We start from the raw sequence: 15,179 nt of genomic DNA on the forward strand, positions 1-15,179 counted from the left end.
ACACATTATTTCAGGCAGCTGAAATATCCATCCTCTCCTCTTCTCCTCCAATACCTTTGTGAAATAAAAAGCACCTGTTTCCAAATTCTCAAAAAATATTATGTGTGATACCATACTAGACATTTCCTTAATCCAGTAATGTCATATTTTACATTAGAACGGGATTTACCAAAAAGTTTACACTCTGATCTTTTCAGGAAGTCTTTATTTTTTGCCCTGCTATCGACCAGCTTCCCTCCTCCTTTATGAGAAATGAAAAATTATAAATGCACACAACGTGTTGGAAACCTGTGTTTGTTGACTGACTTTTATTTGTCAGGCTTACGAGACAAAAGCTGAAAAAAAGATCGATTCACTTCGCGTTTAAAATAACACAAAACAGCGTAAAAAGACCTCCACACAAGACCTCGTTTATTTATGTATGTATTTTTATTTTGATAGCTGCCGATTAAACTGAAAGTTACAAAAGTGACATGATTATATGAGTGGTTTTACCGAGAAATCGATCAGAAGCGCCGTAAATATGGTCAGATCCGCCGGATCCACTTCTCTGGCTGCAATGCGCGCTCCCGACAACGGGGGAACAGATTTTCTCAGGGGAACAGAATTTCTCACAAGAACGGTTTCGCTAGCTCCTCGTGAGGCTACGGTACCGATACTAATACTAACGACATGGAAGCAAATATCAGTTTAACAGATTTACTGAAGGCGCACACTTTGTCTATTTAAATTATAGAGCAAGTTGTAGACTGCTCTGTAATTACAGCAACAATGCAATGTAAATAAACATCACTAAGTAAGCCATATCTGTAACATTTAGCTTGCTAAATTAGCTTAATTTGCTCTGTAACGCTTGCTAGATAAATCATATTGCAAAGTTGCAGGGAAAAAACAGTCATAAGCTCCGCTGTAGGAATTATATCCTAACAGAACAATAAAACACAACATATTAAAAAATACAGAACTCGTGTTTTCAGTCACACACGCTAAGTCCCTTACTTGCCGTGTTGGAATGAAGGAATGAGTCTTTGCCGTAAGCCTGACTCAATATTGTACGTCCAACAACGCCCCCTAGTGGGCATTAAGAAGAGTTTATTTAGAATACATTTTATTCTTGTTCCCCATTAATCCGTCCTTCATTCATTGCTCACTAGTGAAATCTGCTGTTGAACTGAAATTATGACAACCTGGCCATTCAAATAAATCATACATCCCAAAAAAAAAAAACATAAAAAAAAAAATTTGAACATACCACTGTATACTCACAAACACTTTTGTCAAACCCATTTCCAGTAACAGTAGATCTAGATTTAACTGCCATCTTTTTAGTTCTTAAAATTATTGCTATCCTAACTTATCCTGCTAGTATGTTAACTGTCAACTGCGGTTATGCTTTCTTTTGTCATGAACTGATTTGACAAAGATAATTGTTTTATTGTCTTTGGTGGTGCAGTGCTGTTTGAGGCAGACAGGAGATGCTTTGTGAACGTAATTTTCTGAACAACTAAAATTCTTCCAGCTTTATTTTTCTGGGACCTCTGATTGGCACTGTTTTACAAAGCACACTGCCCTGAAAGTTTTAGGCATTCCCCTACTGCAGCACACATAACTTCAACTGATGGCTGATTAACAGGGTTTTGCTGAAATGCATTTGAATAGGGGTGCTGAAACAAGGGAACATCTAAAACATGGAGGTCAGTGTGCGTTGAGGACCACGGTTAGGAAACACTAAACATTTGCCCAGGCCACCTCAACTGGTTCCTCTCCATGTGGAGAATTTAATTCACATTTGCTTATTTGTTGACAAGCTACTCCCATCCAAAGTGTTAAATAGTATAAAAATATGAATTAGTTACAAGTAGTTATGTACTACAAGTACATAACACAAGTATGAAATTGTAATTTTATACTTAATTGCAATATGACTAAAATAAAGCGAAATAAGAACAAGTATGTAGATGGAAATATTTGAATCTATAAATGAGTCCAGAGTAAACTTAGACATTTAGAGTTGGGTGTGGTATAGTTTGATGGTTACAGGCAGGAAATACCTGCATACATATGAGAGAGAGTGGAAGAGAGTCTCAAAGAATATTTAAAATCCTTTATTTTTGCTACTTGCAATCATTTTCTGCTCACATCTAATGAAAACATGACATTTAAGATTAAAACATTACACCAGACCAATAAAAAAATAATTTTTAATTTAATTTATTCAGTACTAATGGTAAAGTAAGGTCATTTTACTTATATAGCATATTTTCAGCAACAAGGCAATTCAAATTTAAAATCATTTGTCAGTTTATAATCTGACAAATGATTTTAAATATGAATAGACCAGTGAAAACGGGTCTAGTATTATTTTTTTGTATGTGTATTTTTTTTTATTTCTGTGTGTGTAAAAATTATGTGCTGATGAGACATGCTATTTGTTGGGATGTATTTGTGAACAAACCAAGCTCAAACATAAAGATTAAATTCATAGCGTCAGATTGTAGCAATAACATACCAATAACAATCAAACTATGAAGATCTTTTTCGTTTTCCACTTTTACAAAAGTACACTTGCCATATCTGATCTTTTCTGAAACCATTAAATCAGATTTAATAGTACATTTAACATTTCTGAAGAAATTTAAATGGGGCCTGCCAAAGTGTGCCCGTCGGTTGGAACACCGACGGGTGTTAGAACAGCGGTTCTGATGCTAAGAAATAGCATGCTAAGAATGCTAATTCTTAGCAATGATGCTAATAAAATTTAGCATCAATGCTAAAGTAAGCTACAATGTACTCACATATTGTGTACATTAAGCATGTGGAGAGTCACAGGAATGTTGAGTAACATGTACTTACTCCATTCAGTATGTTAAAATTAGTGTATAAGATAAAATTAGCCAAAATGCTAATGTTAGCCTAAATACTGCCAGTGGCATTTGGGGTATCACTAGCATGATGTCTTACATTGACTTCCTCCATTCAGTATGTTAAACATGGCAAATAAAAAAAATTTAATAAAATAAAAACCTTATTTTAGGGAAAAAGGCAAGAGAGAGGGCAGTGCACTGCTATTGTCTGTGCTAATGTTAATGCACTGACTTCTGATTTTTACTTTGGCAAAAGTAAAAATCAGATGTTTGCTTAGTAGCACTTTGTTACCAGAAAACGCTCTGATCTCTCAGCAGCAGATTAACAACAAATACTGTTATTATTCAAAAAACATAAGGTTTCTTCTGCTCTTTTGATTGTCATTGGGGGTAAATATATTACGAAACAGACATTCAACACAAAAGCAAAAAATCTGCAGTTTGTTATCAGAAAAATAAAAAACGCTAATCTTTTAACACCAAATTTATAACAAGTGATATTATTGTTTATAAAACATAAGCTCTTTTGAAGTTCTGCTTAACTGCTTAGGCACAGGAAATTTACAGTTGGCAAATTTTGCAAAAGTAAATATCAGATGTTTTAGTTTGTTGCATTTTATTACCAGAAGCTCATCTCTTAGCAACAGATTAACAAATATTGTTATTGTTCAAAAAACATAAAATTTCTTCTGGTCTTTTGAAATATTACTTATCTTAATATAAGTAATATTAAGATATATACAATATATAGTATATATTGTACTATATACAATATATACTATTGTATATAGTAATATACTATATTGTATATAGTATAACTATATACAATATAGTATATAGTTATACTATATTGTTTTATAGTATAACTTACTAAATAAATGTGTGTTTTTTAATGATAATATTGTTTTCTTCGCCTACTTTTAAGCTGCAAAGTCATGTGAAGGAAGGTTCGTTTTTGACATCACTTTTTGAGATAACACTGGCAAAAATTCATAAATTCACAAATGAGCGAGTCTGGCTGAACAAAACTAATAAAAACATTTTAATGCCACTGTGATTCAGATTCAATGCCTTGTAAGGCCTTAAATTCAACCAAATCAATTTAATAACTTTTAATGCCCCAGAGAAACATTCCGTCTCGTCTTAAGTTTATTTTCGTGCTAAGAGTGGATCTGTCGTCTCTTCCATATTGTTGTTTAGCCTCTAAAGTTTGGAATGAAGGGATCCGACCGTCGGTTTATTGGAGCAGAACTCTTTCCACCAGGAGGGACGCTCCAGCACCTGACTGCCTTGCATCACTGTGGACCACAGGTTCTTATACAGCTGCAGACAGAAGAAATGATCTGGTGAATAAAACTACTTAAGATGCCATGCACACCAGAAACAATATTAATTGATATTGTGTACATTAAGACTTATTCAGCTGAATGTGATTTCATAACACAAATGAACACGCAAAAAGGAGATATTACATGTTTTTTTTTTTTATATTTGAAAAGAACAACTTTCCAGTATTTAGTCTTTAATTCATTTATTTTAATTTATTGTCAGTCTGGGTGGTTCTGACTCGTTATGGAAATAACAAAATTTTCACTCAGGTTTGTATTTCTTTACCTCTCCAGGGCTGGGAATTTATTGTATTGGGTATCATTTATAAATTGATAAATTATAAATAATCTTATCATAATGAGAATTTTTATTTATTTTTTATAATAATTACCAGTTAATGACATTTAAAAAAATTGTCTGTATTGCTGGGATTGTTAACTATTCTCTCCACCGTTTGTTCAATGAGAGAATGAATATAAATCAATACATTAGAATATATGATGAAATGCAGTTACTGTGTCCGGTTTTGTGACATAAATAACACTTATTTATGTGACTGTATTCCTAAAGAAGTGTATTGGAAATGGATATGTTGTTCAAGAGCAGTGTTTGTTTGTTTGTTTGTTTGTTTGTTTGTTTGTTTGTTTGTTTGTTTGTTTGTTTGCTATCCAGTGACAGCCAGACAGCTAGCTAAAAAAAGAAGTAATGAATAGTTTTTATCATCACTTTTGTCATTATCACAATAGTATCATAAAATATCATAACACTTTCAGTCCATATTGTCCTTCCCTACCTCTCCATCAGCGTTGGCAATAGGGGAGTTGAGGATGAAATCTGTGGGAGCTAAAACATCCACTAGAGCCACCGCTTCATTCTTCAGCTGTTGAGACAAAAAGGAATTTAAGATGACAAATGATTCAAGTTTATGACAACACAAAAGAGATAACAAAACTGAATGCTAATGACTTCTGGAAAACACTCCCCACACACTCTGCCATCACCATTACCAACACCAGATGGATGGATGGATGGATGGATGGATGGATGGATGGATGGATGGATGGATGGATGGATGGATGGATGGATGGATGGATGGATGGATGGNATGGATGGATGGATGGATGGATGGATGGATGGATGGATGGATGGATGGATGGATGGATGGATGGATGGATGGATGGATGGATGGATGGATGGATGAGAGGACCAATTTAAATCAAATAGATGAGTGTGTGACCATCCTTTCATTTTAAAACAAATTTTCAAGGTACACTTAGTTGTTCTTTGTTTATTTAAAGTGTAAATTAATATGTTAGAGAAAATAATCAAATATAAAATTGTCCATTGTGGGTAAACACTGCCTGTAATGAAGTATGAAGTTTCCAAGCAAGCTAACAAACACAGGCTGCTAGATCCTGGCTTCTAGAAATCTCTGAAAACGCAGCAGCCCAGTACAGAACTGCATACTCTACTCATACTTATGATTACTTATGTTAGACATGACAATGTACCTCTGCGCAGAGTCTGAGGATGGTCAGCTGGACCAACTCTGCTGGTTTCCTTCCAGTCATATAATCACCTGAACAAGAACAGCATTTTGAAAAAGTATTAAAGTTATGTTACAGACAAACATTATTGGTTTGTTTCCATTTAATTCAGAGAGTGTGACATACCCTGGAACAGTGTTGCCATGTGGTTGCTGAGACTCCACAGTCCATACAGGGCACACAGTTTTCTTAGGACTGGTTTGAGGTCAGAGGGCGTGTCCTGATCAGTGGTCAGGCTGTAAAACCTCTGCAGGCAGCAGTGTTCAATGTAGGTGATAGCCAAGGACCTGCAGTAGTAAACCTGAACACACACATGGACAAGCAAGTTAACACTGAACTCTAGTTCAAGATTAGTAAAAAGAGATGTCGAATCAAAACACCATAAACATATTTAACTGATTCAATTCGTCTGCTTGTCAATATAATTGACAAATGAACTGGCATGAAGCTGAACGGCAGCATTTCAGAGGTGATTTAACTTTTGACACATTACTGTACAAAAATTCATCTTTAATGAAACTGAAGGTTATTGCAAAAATTATTTTTTTTTTCTGCTGACTGAAAAATGTAATATTACCTTTTTCAGTCAGTCATGGTGTCAATCCAGTAATGTGTACAATATTCACAATATTTCTCTAAGACAGCGGCACAATGGCAGGCATTCTGCCCTTTCCTGAACCTCCACTAATTTTACAGCAACTAAAATGTACGTCCTCCCTGTGCAAACCTCAGTGTGTTCTGTTACCTGGCTGTTGTTACGGGTCTCAAACTCATCGCTGCCTAAGGCACTCTGCTGTTCCAACCTCTTCTGACTCTCCACAAGCAGAAAACTGATGAGCCACATGTAGGCAGCTAAAGACACTGAAGTCATAGAAAAAGAAATCATGTTTTAATAAAGGGTTAAAAAACAGACTGATAAACTTCATGCAGTAAATATTAATATGTTACCAACATGACAAGGACCTTGTTCTTTTTTCTCACCAAATAGTTTTGTTAAATTTATCTCAAAGTTTTGAAATTACTCAATACAAACATTTGACAATGATGCGTTAATGTATGTCAAAAGGACTGAAGCTCGTCTTTGTCGTTCTGAATTCAACTCTAATCGGGACACGAAATTTTACATATAGAGCAGCGTAGAAGAAATGTATTTTTTTTATGAAGTGGACATATCATCGTACCCTGAGGCTCCATACAGGCTTCTACTGTTGTTGCTGTAAACTTGCTTTCCCGATGTTTTAAATAATTATCCAAAAAGTCCACAGTGTGAAAGGGAGACTGAATGGGAACGCCATCTGAAACCAAATAACACAGGTGGAGATTAGTAATCAGCCGTTAGAGGAGAGATGACACTTGGGTAACTGCAGATGTATATTTTAGGTACAATTACGTCACTGATGAATGTACAACAAAGAATGAATAAGGTTCTCTGCACAGCAATTATGAATTCAGATATAGTCAGTCAAATTCAGGTATTCAGGTCTGAATATTAATGCTATTAATGATTAATGTTTTTTCCCTCCATTGCTCTGTCATTGCGTCTTTGGAGTGGGTCTGGCGAAGGAGCACATTCTGCGGGTTTTCTTCTTGCTGCACCTCATCCACAGAGTAATGCCGACTTCTGGTCATTTCAAATGGTGAAATGTTCCCTGATTTCAAAACTTCGGCAGGAGTGGCACTTGTAATTTCAATTTGTAGTGCAGAAACAGAGCTCGAGTTAAGCTCACAGATTGGATTTTTCAACGTCATCTGTCAAAATGACGGACATCGAGAAAGTCCAGCACGATGTCTTCTGAACAAGAAAATGGCAGCGTTTCCTACACTAAACTCTACCCTCCGAAAGTCATTATAATAACTTGATATAATATTTCCAATATCACAGTTCCAAGAAAGCTTGTCAATATTGGATGAGACTATGTTTCGTCAATAGCAGATAAATCTGGTGATATTTGAATGGGTACCCAGGCCCACCCATAGCCCCTGGTTTTACTATAAACCTTCTATATGTTTCTTGTGAATGGACATACTTGAACTGTCCTACTTGATTATAGCATATGAATGTCATTAAACAAGTGAGCCCGTTTCATCCTCTTTCTTGATAACTAATCTTAAAGACTTTCCCCTACACTTACTATGTAGTTTGGCATGGAACAAGCTCAGAAGGTAGTTGCTGGTCTGCTGGAGCAATACGTTGTTGTCTCCTTCATATGTGCAGTTTGGATCATTATCATCACGCAGGTCACCCAGTCGGTTCACTGTAACACACAGAGTTATAGCGCTCACACTGACTCGGTGACCTGGGGCGAGTGTTTGTGATGAACTACTGACTGGCAAGGTATCCATGGCCACCACAGGCCTCTCTGCACTCCTGGATGCCCCTCTGAGCCGTCCATGAACCCAGTGGTTTACTAGAGCACCCGATGGCATGGATCTCCCTTCCCATCTCTGCCTGTGAAACATGGGATCAAAAGAGTCAATGCCTGTGTAAAACAAAAGAAGTGTGTGCCTCATGCTGTACTTACTTGTCTGTCACTGTTGTCTTTCATCAGCTGTCCAAACTGGAACTCAACAAAGTTCATGAAGATGGTTTTAGTGAAGTGTTCCAGGACATATGCTGCTGCCACATATGGGATCAGACGCCACTGCTACAATCCAAACAGAACATGTGCATGAGTGTCAATAGAATGTTTGAAGTAATAATAACTACATATGAAAAGCGGAGATCAAACCACCAGACTGTACTTTATCGAAATTAGATGTGGTGAAAAAAAAATCCTGTTCCTGTTCTTTAACTAAACCCAATTTAGTCTTTACCCTTTCTAAATGCTTGTGGAGATGATTGAGTTATTTTTTTGTTACTTCATAAGAAATGATCACCTGTAACTGGTATTCCAGAACTGGAATCTCCTCTGTGTTACTTGGTCCAAACTGTTTTCGTGTGGCGGAGAATCGAATAGCGACAGTGACAGCAAGCTTCAAGTTGATGTGAGCCATTCTGGTGATGTAAATCCGACCTCCGGAAAGGGCCCCCAAAGACGCCCCAAAACGCTTGTTAGGGTCCTACAGGAAAGAAAGGACATTGTTGTAACTTTTGTCAATATTGGATTAGTCATCCGATTTTGACAAGTCTAAAAAGTAATGAGTCCTTTAACAACAAAGTGTCCACTTTTGTGAAGCTGCATAAGAACAAGCACTTTCAATCAGTGAAAGGTTACATAATGTTTAAAATAATAATGCTGGAAGATGATACATGTATATTTCCTAAATGCAATTGCTTTGTGCCTCTTAGTGATCCTACTTTTTACACATGGCTGGTGTATTGAAAAAACCTATTTTAAAAAAGATGTTTTTAAAAAGCGGTATTTGTATTCTTGGGTCTTTTGATTTTTAGGGAGGCATTACATACGACCTAATGCTTTTAAGTGAAATATATAAACATTGAGCACAAAACATAACATGCACGCATAACAGCATATGGAGTAAACAATTTGATTACCTTAAGTTGCACTGTTAATGTCATGGAAGGCGGTAAAAATGAATTTTTAAAGCAGTTTAGCTTACACTGGGGAGCTAAAGCCTCTGGTGAAAAACTCAGTTTGGTTATTCCTCCCTATCAGCTTTATGGGTCGAAGAATGGAGTAAACCTTTGACTATACAGTCAGATTGTCTTTCCATTCTGACATCAATATGTGAGCAGCTCCACAAAACAAAAACATCATTTGTTTTGTCCACTCAGTACAGTCTGAGTCTGAGTAAGAAGTGGATTCTCAGCAAAAGATGAGAACATGGAGCGTAAACAGAGACCGTGTCCCTGAAGGCATCATCCCTGTGAACTCCAGGTTATTTATACAAATGGGCCTGGAATATTTGCTTTTTATGAATGAACACAGGCCAATGTTCCCCAACTACTCTTGTGTGTGCAAAAAGAAACTGCTCAGTTTTTAGCAGTTTTTTTTTTTTTGCTAAAAACTGAGCATAAAGTGCTCATTTTTTTAGAGTATTCTATCTAAGATAGTCGGCATCAAACACGTGCTTTCTGTTGGAGAAAAAAAAGCCTAAAGGACCTCTGCGTTTGTAGCCAGGAAGTTGCAGCCGAGAGACCTTAAATTCAGATCTGGCCCAACTAAAACACCTAAATATATTAAATATTTACTTCCATCAGACAATATTTGACAGCTATTTTTTAAAGTAGCCAGGTGCTATTGAGTAGCTGGTTACATTAGCGTGGTCTTCTGCTGCTGTAGCTCATCTGCTTCAAGATTTACATGTTGTGCCTTCGGACATTATAGTCTGCATATATTGATTATTTCAGTTAGTAATCTCTCTATAATCTAAAACCAGGCAATTCTCCTCACACCTCTGACATCAACAAGGACTTCATCCAGACAACCACCACCCTCTTTTTTGGGAAATTCTCTGTCAACCCAAGAGAAAGTTGTGAGTGAAAATCCTATAACCTCAACATTTAAGTCACTTCAGTAACCATTCTGAGGCTAATTTTGAACTTCACCAATCATCTTCACTATATCTACAAAATGTTGAAATGCAGAGTTGTTGCTATGTGCCTGGCTGATTTGCTGCTTGTGTTAGCAAGAAATAGAAGAGGTGCAGCAATGCGTACCTTGAATGGTGTCACATATTGTCCATCAGGGGTAACATCGCCTGTCCGGTTTAGGAGGTTTTCCCTGGGAATTCTCACATTGTGAAACATTGCAAACCTGTTGTGACAAAGGGCCAAAAGAATAACACCTTGTTATGTTTTATTAGAAAGAACAATGCAGCATAAATCAAACAAGACTGTTTGTGACACATTTATGACATTTGGTTCCTTACAGTATTTGCTAGTTCTGATTCTGTATAATGCTATACTCTCCTAAGTCTCTACACATCATGTATCATCTTCTAATACGACAGAACTCAAAGTAAGTTTGTAATTTAATTCACAGATATTTTTTTGCTGACTGTCCACAGAACTGTATTACATCAGTCCATGTAAATTATTGTTCAGTCAACTTTAAAAACTGAGTTTAGTGTATTAGATTATATACTGTCAAAAACTTATAGAGTAAGTTTGGTATAACACATATATATAGATATTTCTATGGTGTTCAAATTACCGCTGCAGCTACCTACCCATTATCCAGTCCATTCTGGCCTAATTTTTTTCCCATGTCCCCAACTAGAACACCAGGTAGAGCCAGAAGGGTTTTGGGGTCTCTTATCTGCAGAACACAGGTTTTAGATGAGGTATTACAGTAATCAGATTATGTCATCTTTAGATACAGATCAGAAATAGTGAATGCATTATAACAATACAATATCAAATATAAAAAATATGTTATATCACATACTGAGTAGGCCTCAATAAGAAAGGCTTAATTGGGATTAAGATTTTTTGTTCAAAAACAAAAAAGCAAAATTTGAGTCTTAATCAGTCCAAATAAATGTGTCTAAACTAGACTGCTGCTCAATCTAGGCCACATAACTTACACACTTTTCTGTGGTAATGTCCTGTAGTGCAAGTTGACACCTGTTTCACACCCCAGGAATAGACACACAGTATTTCTTTACATATGTTGGTTGAGCATGGAAAATGCAGGTACGATGCATTTTTCCAATTTGAAATATTGATTCTGTGCAAATCAATACTTCATATTTCATATATATGTCAAAAGTAAGGGATGTGTGAACCCTTACTTTTAACATACTTTTGTTAACTTCAGTGAATTACACGTTTTCATTGCTTTTTTTTGTTGCTAGTCAAAGGTGTTAAATGCCCCAAAACCAGACTGGGATGGTGCTGGTCAGTAGGCTCTCTACTGTCCCACCGTAGGATGGGGGGTTTTACTGACGATTACAAACACATACATTATCAGTGTTTCCCAACCCTGGTCCTCGAGGCACACTGCCCTGCATGTTTCAGATGTTACCTTGCTTTAGCACAGGTGATTTCAATTGACAAGTGTTTGCTGAACTGCAATCAGCTGAATCAGGCATATTAAAGCAGAGAAATATCTAAAACATGCAGGGCAGTGTGCCTCGAGGACCAGGGTTGGGAAACACTGCATTACGTAATCAGAGCCTTACCGGAACAATAAAAGAGTGCAGGCCATGGCACACCTGGTCAGGTGTGTAGAGCTGAGCAAATACGACAGCGTGAGTGGCCGTCTTTCCCATGTTTCCAACCCAGAACTTTGCAGCCTCAAAGTCTGGAGAATTGATGACAAACTCCTGCAGCACAGGCACAGAGTTGAAGAAAGAGGGTTATAGATTTTGCAACAAATCATCACAATAACTACCAGTTTATGACATTGCAGCTTCAGCTCAATGCACTCAGTTCTGTTTGTGAGTTTTTAACAGTTCTTTCCAACCCAAATTCCAAACGCTGGTCCTCAGTGGTGGTTTCTGATATCATGGGCGACATGGGCAAACCTACATGTCTATAAAGGTATCGGTGAAATGCAAATGCACATTCTATGCTATTTCGTTTTAGAATAGTGGAGTTTGTGAAACAACTTTCACTGAATTAACTGATGCTTCACATTAATACAAAAAGACGGAATCCTCGTGAAACCCTCCTCCCAGACTTCATTCCCAATCTCCTTTCAGGCAGCTCTTAAGGGCAAAGTTCATTCACCATTTCCTCTGAGAGGAGAACCAAAGGTCCCACGCACATTCCCCTGCCACACTGCGATACGTCAGGCCGAGGACACCCCATATTACGAACTATCGCAAGTCAGCCACCGAAAGGCCAGACTCAGAGACCCACAGCCCTCACAACCACCACCGTCCCTCCAGGCAAACCCAAAGCCCTTAGCTCATTTATAAAGCATTTATATAAACACATTTAAGAAGGTGTTGTAGTTGTGTATGCTGACCTGGGAAGAAGGGTCATATGTGGCTGTGGTTCTCATGGCTCGAGTGTTGCTACCATGGCTCAGCTCAGTCAGTGCAAAGCACCCAAACGTCTGAGAAAAAAGATGGGCAGAATAAAATCACTAAACTTCACTAGCACTCTTTCTGCATGGAAAGATTCATACATTAAAGGACAATGTGAAGAACAAAACTCGCTATTTTGTTTCTTGTACAATTAGTAAAAAATAAAGCTGTTTGCATTTTGAAGTTGTCACTTACCTCCATGTCTTCAATGTCCTTTACATATTTACTATGTCTACCTGACCCTGTACTGACGATGATTCCTGCAAACATCTGAAACAAGATTTTAAGAGTTACTCATTTTTCTCTGACAAGTACTTTGAAGCAGAACACAAGAACATTTGAGAGAAAATGACACAACAGTGTCTTCACAGGTCAGGCTATAAACCAGAACGCTGCTGCTGGTGTTCTGACTAAAACCAGGAAGATAGAGCACATCACGCAGTTCTACAGGCTGTTAGTTTCTAAATCACTGAAGGGCTTAGCACCACAATACATTAAATATCTGCTGTTGTTGTATCAACCTTCCAGACCACTCAGGTCTCCTGGTTCTGGATCTGGTCTGTGCTGCATCCAGAACCAGAACCAAACATGGAGAAGCAGCATTCAGCTTCTATGCACCACAAAACTGGAACAAACTTCCAGAGATCTGCAAAACAGCCAAAACACTGAGTTTCTTTAAATCTAGACTGAAAAGTCACCTGTTTCTATCTGCTTTTGAAACATTGACCACCATATTTCATGTGTATGTATGATTTTGTTGATGGCACTCATCAAAATGTAATGTTTGTTAAGTTACAGTTAGGAAAAGAGAAAGGAGGTTTTGCATTACCTGATTTTAGAGAATATTGTTATGTTGCTCAAGTGACTTCCATAATATATCTAAGTGCTAAAAACTATTAGGCAAAATGGAAGAATATAGAGCTAAGAGTGCGTGAAAAATAATTGCAGGGTATCATTGGACATACAGAGACTATTAAGCTTAATACAAACAGCCTCCAATAAATATTTAATTCAAGATCCGCAATTCAAACAACAGCTAGAGAAAGGTTTCACAGCCTTGTGTGTGGTCCCTACAGACGGCCATGTTAAAAGTTTCCATGTTCTGAAAGGATGATCCCAAACACTCTGTAGGACAGAAACTTAATCTACACTGGTTTAAGGGATTAGGAAATTATTCCTAATAATAACGCATACTTAGCCTAAATGTTTTATTAGAAGCAACTATTCTAAAGCAGACAAATTACTATCACATTTTTATCACACAATCTTTTTGGAAAACAAAAAAAGATCTTACCCCTTTGTTAAGGCCATACTTTGCGACCAGAGCCCAGTCATACATGCCCAGACAGTCGTCCAAAATGACAACCTTCCACGGGTTTGCCATCATATCTTCATTAGTCAGGAAGTTGTAGCGAAAGAGCTGCTTTACCCTGCATGTTGTACATTAGACCTTTCTTCAAGCACCATTTTTAGTAAAAGATATTGAGCAAAACCTCACAGATACTAATTAGGTTTTGTCATGTAACATGTATTATGGTGTAATGTTCAAAATAGTTCGAACATACCTGAGGAAATTAAGTTCTCTCTTTTTCTCAACAGAAATGTCCTCTCCAGGCTGACGGGCAAACACGGGATCATTTTCCAAACTCTTGAAAACGTGATGCTGCACCAGACAACCAGACATAAGAGGAGAAAATATATGGAACATCGACATAAAACAGAACAAACACATTTATTTTTAAGCATGGCGTGTTTCTGACATTTTTAAAACGTATTTATGTTGAAAATTAAAGTACTTGTTGAGCCACACTTCACTCACCCTATGTGAAAAACATAGGGTGTCAAAAACATCGGGTGTTTTTGACATAGGGTCGAGGTTTTATTAATTAATTAGTATTTAAAACTTTAAATTGATGGAGTGATAACTTGAGGTATTACAAACACTTAAAACTGAAAGAGGCTGTCTAAATTATGGAAAAAGAAAAACCGGATCCAATATTATTTTGGAAAACCTTTGACAGCAGAGAATCTGATCTCACTTTGAACTGTAATATTTCCTCTCCATCAATGAAGTGGAGCATCTCCTTCCAACTGAAGGAGGCTTTGTTCCTGTAAGCGTCGAGCGGACCGCTGGGGAGGTCAGCCACGACCTGCTCCATGTTCTGGAAGAATTCAGAGCTTCACCTCCTGCAAAGGAACAGCAGCACGTTTTATTTATGGGCTAATAAAACAGAATAGTATTAAAGGTTTAAAAATAATAAATAGTTAAACTTTCAATAACAGGCAATTATTTTCTTTCCCTGAAACATTGTTATTTAATGTCTTACTGCTTTCATTTATTTACCTAATACATGTTCCTGGTCAGTATGGTCATTTTTGTCTATAAAAGTTAGTCACGCTCTGGGATGTTTTACTCCTTTTTAAAGTTTTTAAAAATCAATAATGATTAACAAAATGTGTCTTTTTTTGACAAATTTGACAAAGAAAAATACGAAAAAAC

General features: G+C 37.0%; 2 protein-coding genes across 2 annotated transcripts in view; one reads left to right on the plus strand and one right to left on the minus strand.

The window, feature by feature from the left end:
* The window catches only part of nat16 (N-acetyltransferase 16), a 57,239-nt gene extending 42,940 nt beyond the window's left edge, over window positions 1-14,299 (plus strand). Inside the window, exon 6 of the mRNA XM_017310485.1 lies at window positions 14,279-14,299. Within this exon, the coding sequence (XP_017165974.1) occupies window position 14,279 (1 nt within the window). The 3' untranslated portion in view covers window positions 14,280-14,299. The remainder of the gene's footprint in view (window positions 1-14,278) is intronic.
* On the minus strand, window positions 3,878-14,891 carry acox3 (acyl-CoA oxidase 3, pristanoyl). Its single transcript, XM_008434991.2, has 18 exons — window positions 14,719-14,891; window positions 14,245-14,342; window positions 13,974-14,109; window positions 12,875-12,949; window positions 12,619-12,708; window positions 11,828-11,971; window positions 10,874-10,962; window positions 10,362-10,458; window positions 8,618-8,800; window positions 8,263-8,385; window positions 8,069-8,189; window positions 7,873-7,995; window positions 6,922-7,035; window positions 6,486-6,601; window positions 5,867-6,041; window positions 5,705-5,772; window positions 4,987-5,073; window positions 3,878-4,187 (listed from the first exon to the last, which is right to left on the minus strand). The coding sequence occupies exons 1-18, from the start codon at window positions 14,836-14,838 to the stop codon at window positions 4,068-4,070; spliced, it is 2,079 nt and encodes a 692-aa protein (XP_008433213.1). The 5' UTR covers window positions 14,839-14,891; the 3' UTR covers window positions 3,878-4,067.
* Window positions 14,892-15,179: the final 288 nt, after the last annotated feature.

This window comes from Poecilia reticulata, linkage group LG18 (assembly GCF_000633615.1).
Source record: "Poecilia reticulata strain Guanapo linkage group LG18, Guppy_female_1.0+MT, whole genome shotgun sequence".
Taxonomy (NCBI): Eukaryota; Metazoa; Chordata; class Actinopteri; order Cyprinodontiformes; family Poeciliidae; genus Poecilia; species Poecilia reticulata.

Bases quoted from the DNA above. Each gene is read 5' to 3' on its own strand.
- acox3 (XM_008434991.2), bottom strand. From the start codon at position 14,838: ATGGAGCAGGTCGTGGCTGACCTCCCCAGCGGTCCGCTCGACGCTTAC. The intron at 10,963-11,827 runs GTAAGGCTCTGA...TGTGTTCTGCAG, and splicing joins TGCACTCTTTTATTGTTCCG to ATAAGAGACCCCAAAACCCT. The intron at 8,386-8,617 runs GTGATCATTTCT...TTTGGATTGTAG, and splicing joins TTCTGGAATACCAGTTACAG to CAGTGGCGTCTGATCCCATA.